Source organism: Eulemur rufifrons, chromosome 28 (assembly GCF_041146395.1).
Source record: "Eulemur rufifrons isolate Redbay chromosome 28, OSU_ERuf_1, whole genome shotgun sequence".
Lineage (NCBI taxonomy): Eukaryota > Metazoa > Chordata > Mammalia > Primates > Lemuridae > Eulemur > Eulemur rufifrons.
Genome location: NC_091010.1, coordinates 47,197,029 through 47,210,432, shown reverse-complemented (window position 1 = coordinate 47,210,432; position 13,404 = coordinate 47,197,029). Strand labels below are relative to the sequence as shown.

At 41.1% G+C, this 13,404-nt stretch overlaps 3 protein-coding genes across 7 annotated transcripts in view; all 3 read left to right on the top strand.

The window, feature by feature from the left end:
* Window positions 1-664, top strand: part of PKD2L1 (polycystin 2 like 1, transient receptor potential cation channel) — a 34,921-nt gene extending 34,257 nt beyond the window's left edge. The window contains exon 16 of one of the 2 annotated variants that reach the window (XM_069460626.1): window positions 335-664. In XM_069460626.1, coding sequence (XP_069316727.1) covers window positions 335-390 — 56 coding nt within the window. In that variant the 3' untranslated portion in view covers window positions 391-664. The remainder of the gene's footprint in view (window positions 1-334) is intronic. The other variant, XM_069460627.1, reaches the window with a different exon arrangement.
* A 1,183-nt stretch (window positions 665-1,847) lies between these two features.
* On the top strand, window positions 1,848-7,474 carry BLOC1S2 (biogenesis of lysosomal organelles complex 1 subunit 2). Of its 3 annotated transcripts, none has more exons than XM_069460355.1 (5): window positions 1,848-1,902; window positions 2,277-2,393; window positions 4,264-4,383; window positions 5,090-5,194; window positions 6,714-7,474. In XM_069460355.1, the coding sequence occupies exons 1-5, from the start codon at window positions 1,848-1,850 to the stop codon at window positions 6,740-6,742; spliced, it is 426 nt and encodes a 141-aa protein (XP_069316456.1). In that variant the 3' UTR covers window positions 6,743-7,474. The 3 variants fall into 3 exon arrangements, with proteins under 3 accessions (XP_069316456.1, XP_069316455.1, XP_069316457.1); XM_069460354.1 differs by having other exon boundaries at window positions 6,711-7,474; XM_069460356.1 differs by lacking the exons at window positions 1,848-1,902; window positions 2,277-2,393 and adding an exon at window positions 2,711-2,879 and having other exon boundaries at window positions 6,711-7,474.
* A 4,126-nt stretch (window positions 7,475-11,600) lies between these two features.
* Window positions 11,601-13,404, top strand: part of CWF19L1 (CWF19 like cell cycle control factor 1) — a 29,182-nt gene continuing 27,378 nt past the window's right edge. For both annotated transcript variants that reach the window (XM_069460141.1, XM_069460140.1), the window contains exon 1: window positions 11,601-11,731. In XM_069460141.1, coding sequence (XP_069316242.1) covers window positions 11,709-11,731 — 23 coding nt within the window. In that variant the 5' untranslated portion in view covers window positions 11,601-11,708. The remainder of the gene's footprint in view (window positions 11,732-13,404) is intronic.

The window sequence follows — 13,404 nt, the reverse complement described above, 5'->3', positions numbered from 1 at the left end:
AGAGGGCATCATGCTTAGGCTTGTGACTCAGTGTTTCTGTGTGAAGCCACATAGCTCTGTGAAATAACACTTCCCACTGGGCTTCTGACTCCCTGTAAAAGGGCACTTTTCTCTGCTGTGGTGATAAAAAGGTTCAATAACAAACAAGACAAAGGAAGGGAGGGTAATGACTCTCCCTAAGCACCTGGATGGCCACAATTTGTGAAAAAGGTAGAAGCCAAAGGAGCAGGTAGTGTCTACATGTCTTTCTACTTGCTAGTGAATCTTATTTTTATCCTTCGTGCACCTAGAGATCTGCTGCTGGTGTCTATGGGTTTCTTGCCTTCCCCTATAGAGGTTTCCTGTAAAAGAGAAGGGGAAGCCCTGGAGGAGGAGACTCTCACGTGGTGACATTCCAAAGTTGCAGAGGAGTAGAGTGACACCCTCCCAGAGCAAAGTCTAAGAAGGCTCTTCTGGAGGAGCCTGCCTGCTGGCATTCCACTGAACCTGGGAACTGAGGGGGCTGTAAACCAGGAGATAAAAATGGTGTCTGAAGAGAATCACACAAGGAAATGAACTCAGGATTCAGAAATCTTTGAGCTAATATGTGGTGGTTTCTGACTCTATTCTTCCCTAGGACCATGTGGGGTTTCATGGTGACTATCAATAAAACTTCCCAGGAAAACCAGGACTTTGCATTTGCTTCTGGGATTATAGAGGGAAAAAGATAGGCTGAAACTGTCGGCCATCCATGTGTTTCGGCCGGAGTAGGTTCACACTCTCTGGGAGGTATAGAGTGGGGGCAATGACAATATAAAGGAGCTGGGCTGCCCCAGCAGTCCTGAAATAAGACCCTCTGGCTCATAGAATGGTTTGAAATGATGGGTACCATGATTGTACCATAAGGAAGAATGGAAACAGGTGAAACAGGGAGACCCAGTCCTCAGGCTGGAGAGAATGGGGGGTAGCTGGTGTGTGTGTGTGTGTGTGTGTGTGTGTGTAGGGTATGCTGGCATGGGAGGGGTGAGAGGGTGCAGATGGCGGATAAACAGGGATAAGATAAGAAATTCCTACACCAAGATTTCAGGTGTCCAGGAGCCTGCATCTCCTCTCCCTTCTCCTGTGACTTTTATCCCTTCCTCATTTTGCACCATTGCTCCCCAGTCGCTTTTTCTCATCCATTCCTTTCACTCACCCTGTTCTCCCATCCCATTAAGTACTCTGTACACCTAGGAGACTTGTGAAACAGCTAAATGCAATTAAGATAACCAGAGTGGATCCTCGGCCCTAAAAAGTTAGAATCTGACCTTTCTTCAAGAAAGGCTGTATCAACTGAAGAGAAGTGGGTGGCTGCCTGCAGTTTAAGAAATAAAGGCCAACGAGTTGGTGTTAATCCAGGACATTGAGAGGGAGAATATTTAGCATCGCCTGAAGGTTTCCCAAAGTCTGCATGAGACTACCTGCAAAAGCTTGGATTCTCTGAGCAATCTTTTGGTGACTAACACCAGCCAAGGTGTAGAGAGTCTGGGGGAGGGTGCAACCTGTCTCCAGTGACTTTGGTCAGCAGGCCACTCTGGGCTCAACTAAACCCAGACGGGCGGTGGTGGTACAAGACAAGTGACCCCGCCAGGGTGTGACTGCAGGAATGATCGCGCCCTCAGTTCCAGTCCTCCCGACTTTTGACAACGGGTCGATTCACAATAGCCTGGCTTCAATTTTGGCTTACCCTTTGCGACAAGTCGTTACCTGAGCCATGACTTGTGCAAGACGCACACGACCGCAGGGTTGCCACGGCCGGTGGGGCGGGCAGGGCACGCCCGGTGCGCATGCGCAAACTTCCAAGGACCGGAAGTAGCGCAGGGCCGGGCATGGCGGCTGCGGCTGAGGGAGTCCCCGCGACCCGACGGGAGGAGCCTGCTCGAGGTACCCGGAATGGATGGGGACCGGCGTGGGGCTCGGGGCTCAGGGTGGGGACCCGGGATGGCAGGGCTGAGTGTGTGGCTGGCTCACCTGGCAGGAGCGGGCAGGTGGGAGGGGTGCACCTGTCTTTGCGCGCGCGAGTGTTTGTCCTGTCAGAGCGACTGCAAGGGTTTGGTCAGGGGATCGGGTTTGAGCGAGGGGCAGAGTTGGCGAGTCAGGTTGGCAAGGACGAAGTGAGGGACTTGAAATTATGGCAGATGGAGAATGGAGCTGACTTGAGCGAGTGAGAACAGGTAGAGGGATGTAGGAACAGGCTGCTTTGGCTGGATTAGGACCGGGTGTAGGGCAGGGCATTTACTCATTCTCCCTTGGCCCAGATGATGCCGCGGTGGAGACAGCTGAGGAAGCAAAGGAGCCTGCTGAAGCTGACATCACTGAACTTTGCCGGGACATGTTCTCCAAAATGGCCACTTACCTGACTGGGGAACTGACGGGTGAGGCCGGGTCTGGGTTGATTTGGATATTGGTGAGCACCACTCCCTAGAGCTGTGGTTGACTCAGGAGCTCTGGGGTGCTTCATCAGTCTGCAGCTCCCTCACCCCACATGCCCTGAGACAGACCTGTCCTGAGTTTGGGGAGGTCGTGAATGGGAGGGAAAGAGGTATATATACACAAACCACATTTTCTTTATCCACTCATCAGTTGATGGACCTTTTTTTTGTATCTGAGGTTTGAAGCCTGGGTGGTGCCATCAGCCAAAATAGGGCAGCTGGAAAGAGGAACCAGGTGTGGTGTGAAAATGTTTTCAGTTTTGGGCTGGGTGCTTGTTGATGTTACTAGGACACTCGGGTGACTTGCACATGTGAGTCCAGAGCTCAGAGACTGGTCAAAGCAAGAGAAACAGATTTAGGACTCACTTGCATAGTGGTGTGATTGGAGGCTATGGAGGATGAGACTGCCAAGGAGGAGCTTAGAAATAGGTAAGAGTGCCTAAGCTAAAACCTCGGGGAATGCAATTAATTTGTTTTAATAACAGTGTTTAAAGTACCGAGGTTTCCAAATTATTAACATTTATTATAAAATTAATTTTAAGGTGATCATTATTTCCCTATGATTGTTATTCTTACTTGCATGAATGCGTTTTTGAGTTTAAAAGGAAGCTAGCATAACCCATGACAATGTGCCAACCATGTAAACATCAGTTATGTGTCACAGCTGAGATAAAGTTGAGAACTGATACCTAAGGGGTCTGGATGAGAAAGGATCTGGCGTAGAAACCTAAGAAAAGCAGCTAGAGATTAGAAAATCAGTTTAGTACAATTCCATTGCAGCTAAGGGAAATGAGCTTTTCACAACGAGAGGGAGATCGGCAGTGTCAGAGAAAATGGAGAGGTTTAAGAGGATAAGAACTGAGCAAATTCCATGGATTTGGTGGTTAGCAGGGCATTGATGACCTTGGAGCTTGTAATTTCTGTGGATGGTTGGGGCAAAGACCAGACTACAAGGGTTTACATGAGTGAATTGTGAGGGAGAGGAAGTAGTGAGTGGCAGCTACTATTTCAGATTGTTTAGCAGTGAAGGCCCTTTGCTTTACTGAGCAAATGATGTAAGTGTGGCAGAATAAAGGGAGTGCTTTTGAGCTGGAGGAAACCTGAATGTATTGCTATAGAGAGAGGAAGGAACCAGGATGGTGGGAGAGTTTGGAAATGCAAATGAAAGGAGATGATTGACGAGAGGCTCTGAAGGGTAGAAGGGTTTGGGATCAAGAGCACAAGAGGAGGGGTTGTCTTGGCAGGAATAGGAACACTTTTGCCTCTTGGGAAGATATTAAGGTATGGAGAAGTTTAGAAGTAAGGCAGAGAGGTTGAAAATTGGAGTAGAGGCTATTTGCTTTGAGTGGGAATAGGGAAGAGAATTGAAGATATGAGAAGCAGACAGATGGTTTGGAAAAGTCACTGCATAAAATGCAATATATTAGAAATAGAATCATACATAGTAATAAATGAGTTACTAGGAAGTGGTGAGGTCTTAGTTGATAGTATATATATTATGATACAATCCCCCAGATTACATGTTTTGATGCTATGGAAGTACCAAGACTATTTTGCCTCCCTTTTCTTAGCATATGAGTTTATCATTTTCCTTTGTAACCATGACCCTGAATCTTCTGGATCTTGTTTAAATAGTTTGCTGATTGTTGCTTAGACATTCAGAGTACACAAGCTAAATATAAATGTCATAGATCAAAAGTGGCCCACTCCTTTGACATTCCCTAGGTCTTGCCTTGAACTACCATGTAGCTTATAATTCCATATTCCAATGATCTAAGACAAATCTTAAAGGCATCTTCTGTTTATTTTAAAGCCACCAGTGAAGACTATAAGCTCCTGGAAAATATGAATAAACTAACCAGCTTGAAGTATCTTGAAATGAAAGATATTGCTATAAACATTAGTAGAAACTTAAAAGACTTAAACCAGAAGTGTAAGTAATAATTTTTATAATTAAACATGTTTGTATTTAATGTTCTTTTGTGCACGGGGCTATGGAGAAGGTGAGGGAACCTGGCATCGCTGTCTTGAGGGAGCTCATTTTCTAAAAATGAACTATAAAATTATGATAAATTTCTTCCATTCTGAGGATTAGCATGCCTTGGTTGTATGGTTATTTCTGCTTCCAAATCTTGATTTTATCAGTTTATTCTCGGATAGAGAGGGCGCAGAGGAGGGGGGTGGCCAGATTCTAGTGAATTTATTTAACAATGAAATCCACAAAGGTCTACTCTATAAACAGAAAACCAGAAAATCTATAATAAAAGATGCTAGTTTAGAGTGGTCAAATACATTTTTCCATTGACTTATATTTGTGTTCCTTGTCTCTAGGGACTCTTTCTTGGTATGGTAGTACCCAAGAAACTGAATCAGTAATGGAAAGATTACTCGAGGAACAAGAAATTAAAAAGAAAGAAAAATTAATAGAGGAGAGAGCTATTAATAGGTGACTAGGTCACAGTCATGCCTGATCAACTAGCTACTGAAAGCATCTGTGCTACTAGTGATCAGAATCATGTCACCCCACCTAGTCTGTCTTAGGCATAGCTGGAAAGACACTAGTATTCTTACGTGTCCACTTTTTTCCTATACTTTTTGTCAATACCACATAAACATGTAGTTTGTCTTTGTTTTTAAAGATGCTGGACTGCAGCCTTATCTGGATCAGATCAATGTCATTGAAGAGCAGGTAGCGGCTCTTGAGCAGGCAGCTTACAAGTTGGATGCGTATTCAAAAAAACTGGGTAACCATTTTTATTTCTGTTTTGATTTAATAAAGAGCACCTCTTGCCGGTATGTCCTTACCTAACATAATAGTTAACATTTATGGTATGCCTACAATCATCTCTTAATCTTCACAAAAACCTAGTGAGTAATTTGTCATTATTATTAATAAAAATGACATTTCCTGAGTACCTAATGGTATGTCAGGTATTGTTCTTAAGTGGTTACATGTATTATGTTTTTTATCCTCCCAATAATCTGTGAGGTAAGTACATGATTTTTATCCCAATTCTATACAGGAGGCAACTGGTTTAAGGGATTAAGCAACTTGCTTAAGGACACAAAGCTAGTACATGGAAGATATTCCAAGTCAGGTCTGTTTGATTATAAAGCTCAGGCTCTTACCTGTGGGTCAGCAGGCAGAAGCATCTTTAATAATGTAGATAAATATGTCTTAAAAAACAGAATAGTCAATGAAGGGTTTTCTTGAAGGATTACTTTTCCTTTTAGGAGGAAACCAGTACTGTTAGTGTTGATGGCTTACTAACCAGCTCTGGCACTTATATTCATGGGTTAAAAGTAACGAATTTGTTTTTATCCTAGATAACATTTACAGATTATTTTCTTCATTAATAATTGTTGACTACTTCAAGAGAGTGGTTTATAGCAGGCTGGGATTTGACATGGGTGGTGATTAACAATCACTTTCATTGTGTACAGTTGCAGTACCAGGTGCTTTTGAGATTTTAATAGAAAAAGGGAATCTGTCACAGTAAGAGGCTTATTTGATGGCCGTTTAAATTTCTGTATCTTTCAAAATTGCTTTCCTGGAGCGAGAGGTAATGATAAGAACATAAAAGGGGAAACATACATTTATACTTCCTGAGGGTTCCAGTCTGGTTCCAAAAGGTGCCTGGGACAGTGCCTAGAGTGACCGTTTTCTGTGCTTAGTAGGGCTCCCCATAGGTCAAGTGTCAGTAGATCTGCTTAATCCTGGTGGAGCGGTTTAACACATTGACCGCCATGTGAGTTGTATTTAACTCAGGCTAGTTTTGACCCCGGGGCCTCCTGAAGCAAAACCCTGCAGTTGATTTTTGAAAATCTTACTTGTTGATGTTCTCACTGTTACAATTGACTGTTTAATTCTAAAAACGTGGATTGTGTTGCATATAACTCACACGCGCAGAAAACAATAAAAAAATAACAAATTAGTATTGTTTTGTTTTAATAAAACACTGTGGCCCCAGGGAAAAAAATTTTTTTTTCTAGTGTTGCAGTCCATGTGTTAAGCAGGTGCTGTTGACAGGGTTAGGACTTAACGAATTTGCATTGGGTTCTCCATTCTGGGTGTGTGTGTTTGCTCCTTATTCTGAGCTGTACAGATCAATGATCTGTATATTTGGGCAAATGATGAAATTGAAACCAATTGATTTTTAACAATATAATAGGTACTGTTGCATTTTCCCGGAAATGCTAACTAAAAAGTGTCTTTGTAAGAGCCAGTTTTAAAAGATGTTCCCCTCCCTTCCCCCACAGAAGCCAAGTACAAGAAGCTGGAGAAACGATGAAAAACTTGTTTCTATAGGGCAAAGTCTTTTTTAATGTGGAAGAATGTTTTATAAGACCTGAATCCTGAGACTGATGAATTGTCCAAACTCCTCAAAAGGAAACTATGCTGGTCATCCCAGGAACATCCCAATGTTGGAGTAAACTGGAAGACTGTGGATACTCCTGAACCTCCTTTGGGGCAGTATCCCTCGGAAACTCACACTTGTAACTGCTTACCTTTTACTTGAATGCTTCATCGTCCATTCAGGACAGAGATGCTTTCAAAGTTCAGCATACACTTGGGCTTGCCAGTAGACTCAAATGAGAGGGCTTGTTTTCTCTGGTAGTGGTTGATTACTGCATCCTTTTCTTAAGTGGCTGGTTTTTGAGTTACTGTGTAAATGTTTTTTTAAATTAACGATGCTAATGTATTGTTAACAAGATTCTAAATTAAAAAAGGAAAACAAAACAAACTTGTTCTTTGCACCTCATCACCTTGTGAATGCCAGTAATTTACTTTTTTGTAACATTGCAAATAACAGAAAATCTTAAAATAATTCCAGGCCAAGTCTTCTAGACTGAGCAGAAATAGTAAAAGGAGCTTATTTTGATAGCTTGTTGTATGGGATGGGCACCTCTTGTCTCTTTACGTGAGTCAGATGTCTGGGGATGGATGACATCTTGACATGTTCTCCCTTTTGGAAATGTGACAAAGACAAAGACAAGATTTGTGTATGTGTGGAGTGGGGAGGCAGGGGCTGCCACTCATAAAATAAAGCATTTTATGAAATATTTTCCTACTTGTGTCTATAGGATAGGGGAGCTCCTGCAGACCTGATCGTTTTCCTCTCTAACTAAAGATACCAGAAATTGGGAGATACTGACTGGCCAGTCTAGGTTGAAAGACAGGCAGCCTTATCCAGAATAGGGCATTAGCAGCTAGGAAGGTGCCTGACGTCCTCAATTACGTCTCCAAAAAGAGTTTCTTGTTTCTGTTTCTGTTTCTGTTTCTGTCTTTTCCCACCATCTCTGTTCCAGACTACCATCATTTATCTTCTGGTCATCTGGATTATTACTGTGGTTTCTTCTCATCTTAACTGTCCCTCCAAGCCACCCTTTATACTGCTGCCCGAACAATCCTTCTAAAATGTAAACTAGCCATAATACTCCTACTTAGAATACTTTAGTGACTTCTCATGGCCTCTTTGAAAAAGCTGGAATTTTTAGCATATACACAAGACCCCTATTTAAAATTTTTTTTCCAATTTCATTTCCTGTTATTCCTATACTTACACTGTGTTTAGCTATCTTCAGCTACTTTAAATTCCCATGCATGAATTTTCTTTTCATAAACTTTTTATTTTAGAATGGATTTAGATTTATAGGAAAGTTGCAAATATAATACATATTTGATAATACATTATTGATACATAAAAGATATACATATTTTGGGAGCACATGGTAATTTGATACATTTATATAATGTATAAAGATCAAATCAGGGTTATCAGGATATCCATCACCTTAAATATTTATCTCTTCTTTATGCTAGGAACATTTGAATTATTCTCTTCTATTTTGAAACGTGCAATCATTAAGGTTAACTTAGTCACCCTACTGTTCTACTGAACTCTAGGTCTTAGTCTATCTGACTGTACGTTGTTCTCACTAATCAACCTCTCTTCATCCACTCTCCCCTCCCCCAATCTTTCCTGACCTCTGGTAACCACCAATCTACTCTATTTTCATGAGACCCACTTTTTTAGCTCCCACATGTGAGTGAGAACATGTAATATTTGTCTTTCTATGCTTGGCTTATTTCACTTAAAATAATGACTTACAGTTCTATCCCTGTTGCTGCAAATGACAAGATTCCATTCTTTTTTGTGGCTGGATAACATTCCATTGTATATATATACCACATTTTCTTTATCCATCCATGTAGCTTGATTCCATATTTTGGCTATCGTGCATAATGCTACAATAAACATGAGAGTGCATATATTTCTTCCATATATTGATTTCCTTTCTTTTGGATATATTCCCAGTAATGGAATTGCTGGATCATATGGTAGTTCTATTTTTAGTTTTTTGAGGAACCTCCATACAGTTTTCCATAATGGCTGTACTAATTTACATTCCTACCTGCTGTGTACAATTGTTCCCCTTTCTCTACCATCTGATATTCCCTATTTGATAAAAGCAATTTTAACTGGGTTGAAATGATATCTCTTGTGGTTTTGATTTGCATTTCCCTGATGATTAGTAATGTTGAGCATTTTTCACATACCTGTTGGCCTTTTGAGAAATGTCTATTCAGGTCTATTGTCCATTAAACAATTTTTTTTTTTTTTGACAAGGTCTTGCTCTATCACCCAGGCAGGAGTGCACTGTCTCAATCATAGCTCACTGCAGCCTTGAACACCTGGACTCAAGCAATCCTCCTGCCTCAGCCTTCCAAGTAGCTGGTACTACAGGTGTGTGCCAGCTAATTTTTATTTTTTGTAGAGAGGGGGTCTCATTATGTTGCCCAGGCTGGCCTCAAACTCCTGGCCTCAGGTGATCCTCCTGCGTTACCCTCCCCAAATGCTGGGATTACAGGTGTGAGCCACTGAGCTCAGCCATTACCCATTTTAAAATTAGATTATTTGTTTTTTTGCTATTGAGTTGTTTGAGCTTCTTATATTTTCTGGTTATTAATTCCTTGGAGATGGATAGTTTGCAAATATTTTCTCCCATTCCATGAGTTATCTCTTCACTTTGTTGGTTGTTTCCTTTGCTGTGCAAGAGCTTTTTAATTTGAGGTAATTCCAGTACTCTATTTTTGCTTTTGTTGACTGTGCTTTTGGAGTAATATATAGAAAATCTTTGTAAAGGCCAACGTCCTGGAGTATATCCCCAATGTTTTCTTCTAGTAGTTTCATAGTTTCATGTCTTAGATTTAAATCTTTAATCCATTTTGATTTGGTTTTTGTATATGGTGAGAGATAGGGGTCTAGTTTCATTCTTCTGCATTTAGTTATCCAATTTTCCCAGCACCATTTATTGAAGAGAACATCCTTTCCCCATTGTATGTTTTTTGGCACTTTTGTCAAAATGCATTGGCTGTAAATGCATGGTTTTATATCTGAGTCCTCTATTCAGTTCCATTGGTCTATGTGTCTGGCTTTTTTTTTTTTTTAACTCTAATTCCATAACAGATTGTATGTGTCTGGTTTTATGCCAGTACCATGCTGATTTGGTTACTATAGCTTTGTAGTATTTTTTGAAGTCAGATACTGTGACCCCTTCAGCTTTTTTCTTTTTGCTCAGAGTTGCTTTGGCTATTCAGGGTCTTTTGTGGTTCTATATAAATTTTAGGATTGTTTTTTCTATTTCTGAGAAGCCTGTCATTGGTGTTATGGTAGAGATTGCATTGAATCTGTAAATTGCTTTTGATAGCATTGTCTGTGGTGTTAACAATATTTTTCCATTCCAAGAGAATGGACCATCTTTCCATTTTTTGTATCCTCTTCTATTGCTTTCATTAGTATTTCATAGTTTTCCTTATATAGATCGTTTATTCTTTGGTTGAATCGATTCCTAGGTATTTTATATTCTTTGTAGCTATTGTAAATGGGATTGCTTTCTTGATTTCTTTTTCAGATTCTTCACATTGGTGTATTTAAATGCTACTGATTTTTGTATGTTGGTTTTGTGTCCTGCAACTTTACTGACTTCTTTATCAGTTCTAACAGGTTTTGGTGGAGTCTTCAGGCTTTTCACCATAGATGAGTTTTCCCATCTTACTATTGTTTCCTCTTCTTGGAATTATTACCTGCCCGTCTTTGGCAAACTTTTACTCTTTTTTAAGGCTTAAGTCTTGAGTGCCACTCCTGGGCAATGCTGTATTACCTAAGTAGTAGAAAAAATGTATGCTTAGTGTGCCAGAAAGCAGGGGCATCAATATTTATGAGGCAAGGAACTTGATAGTTCCCAAAAAAGGCATTGCGGAACTTGTGGGGAAAACCAGAACTTTGTAGTTCTTCCTTAAACTTATTTTATATTTGAGTTAATTTTGAGTTACTCGAATGCCCTTGATGAGTCTTCCCTTCTCCCCAGTTGTCAGAAACTCTCTCCTTTGTTTCCATTTCCTTATACACTGTTGTCTCCTACTTTTTGGCCTGAACTCTTCCAAAAGGTCAATGTTATGAAAAATAAAACCAAAAAGGTAGGGGGGGCTTTTGTAGGTTGAAAGAGACTAGAGATGGAATGAAGAGCAAGTGTGAAACTTGATTAGACTTTGAATGAAAACAAATCCCAGGTATAAAATCAATTTGGGGGGACAAATGGAGAACTTTAATTATGAATGTATATTAGGTGATATTATTGAATTAATGTTAATTTTCTTATGTGTGTTAACGGTATTAGAGTTATGTAGGCGGGCGTCTGTAATAGAAGATGCATGCTGAGGTATTACTGATGTCTACACTTTCAAGTGATTCAGTGAGAATAAAAGTGCTTGGGCACCTTGAGAGAAAGAGAGAGAGCACAAGCAAATTTGGCAACATGCTGACACTTTTTGAATGGAGGTGATGGCCATTATTCTTCTAACTTTTTGATAGGTTAAAAACTCACAAAAAACGTGGATGGAGGGAGTGTACCTTGCCCATTAGATCGGTATGGTTAGGTTAGGGCCTGACATTGTGTGGGGTACTTTCTAGTGGCTCACTAACTTCTATTGCTCTGCAATTTCAAAAATTATACTTGGAATCCTTTTGGTCATTTCCCCTTCCTCCCTTCGCCCCTCTCCTCCCTTCTTCATTCTTCCTTGAGGCGCAACCACCAGAGAAAGGCTTCTGTCCCTCGGCGCTCTCCGTAGATAAGTGAATCTTCATTGGCTGGAGTGTGCTGACGTATTATTGTAGCGCGGTCTCCTTTTTCCCGGAAGCGGGCGACCTGATTCCCAATTTTAGGTGGTGGTCCCAACACCGACTACTCGGACGAATGGCACAGAAGCCACTGCGCGTGTGAGTGACTCTGAATCGGAAGCCTCTGTGTGTGTTGGGGGTGGGGGGGGCGCGCGCGCGCTCGCGTCCATGTAAAGGTGTAGAGACGGGCGGGGTCTGTCCCAAGACATGAAAAGGCGGGAGGCTGCTGGGGAGGTTGGGTCACGTCTGTGCCTGGCTGCAGCTGGCCTCTTTTCCGAAGCGTTTTCGCCTCGGAGGAGGTCTCCACTTGCAAGTCTCGCTGGGAGGGACGGAAGCTCCCGGAATTAGGCCTCCTCCATCTTAGGCCGGCCTGGTCTCTGACACATCATCTCCCCTTCATTTCTCTCCTCACCCGATCTATTTATTAATCAAGTGCTTCTAGACATCGGGCCCATTGGTGGGTCCTGGGCAGTGGTGGACAGGATTTATCCATAGAGCCCCTTCCCTGGAGCACATTTTTGGGGGAGGAGAGAGGGCGTTGGGATGGTGAAGAGAGGACTTTATTCATTCAACAAGTATTATTAAAGTACTGAAGTGTGCCAGGCATTGTGCTAGGCTTTGCAACAGATGGAGTTCTTGCCTTAATGGAGCTCTTATAGTCTAGAGGAACATGAATTAATTAAAAAGTCCAGATAAATGTAAAATTACAATAGTGATGAATGTTGGGAAGAAAAGGTTTGCAGGTCCGGGAGGGTATAAAATAGGAGTACTTGGCTTAAAGGTAGGAATCAGGAAGGCTTCCTGAGAAAGTGAAGATTGAGCCCTGGTACAGGTAATACAGATAGTGTTCGTTGTACCAGGTAATACGGTAATGTGTTGTTTAATGACAGGGATACATTCTGAGAAACGTGTTGTTAGGGGATTTTGTCATTGTGTGAACATCGTAGAATGTACTCACACAAAACTAGATGGTATTGCCTACTAAACACCTAGGCTCTGTGGTATACCTATTACTCCAAGGCTACAAACGTATGCAGTCTGTTACTGTACGGAGTACTTTAGGCAGTTATAACACAATGGTAAGTATTTGTGTATCTAAATATGCCTAAACATGGAAAAGGTATAGTAAAAATACAGTATGAAAGATAAAAAATAGTGTACCCTCATAGAACACTTATCACGAATGGAGCTTGCAGGATTGAAAGTTGCTCTAGGTGAGTTAGGGAATGGCTAAGATGTTACTGTACACTGCTATAGACTTTATAAACACTGAACACTTGGGCTACACTAAATTTATAAAAAAAAATTTTTTCTTCAATAATTTTTTTTCTTTTTATATTATTTCAAAATATTATGGGAGTACAAATGTTTTTGGTTACATGGATCACTTTTGTTATGTTTGAGTCAGGGTTATAAGTGTAGCAAACACCCAGATAGTGTTCATTGTACCAGTTAGGTAGGTTTTCACCCATCCCCTCCTTCTCCCTCCCCGAGTTTTACTTCCCTCTGTGAACATGTGTGCTCATAGGTTAGTTCCAATTTAATAGCGAGTACATGTGGTGTTTGTTTTTCCATTCTTTAGATACTTCACTTAGGATAATGGTCTCCAGTTCCATCCAAATTGTTGCAGAAGGCCTTAATTCATTCTTCTTCTTCAGTAATAAATTATCCTTAGCTTACTATAACTTTCTTACTTTATAAACTTTAAAATTTTTAAACTTTTAACTCTTTTGCAATAACATTTAGCTTTAACGCAAACACTTTGTACAGCT

Coding starts and splice junctions, on each gene's coding strand:
- BLOC1S2 (XM_069460354.1), top strand. CDS start 1,848: ATGGCGGCTGCGGCTGAGGGAGTCCCCGCGACCCGACGGGAGGAGCCT. Junction 1,903..2,276: donor ACGGGAGGAGCCTGCTCGAG/GTACCCGGAATG, acceptor CCCTTGGCCCAG/ATGATGCCGCGGTGGAGACA. Junction 5,195..6,710: donor TGCGTATTCAAAAAAACTGG/GTAACCATTTTT, acceptor CTTCCCCCACAG/AAGCCAAGTACAAGAAGCTG.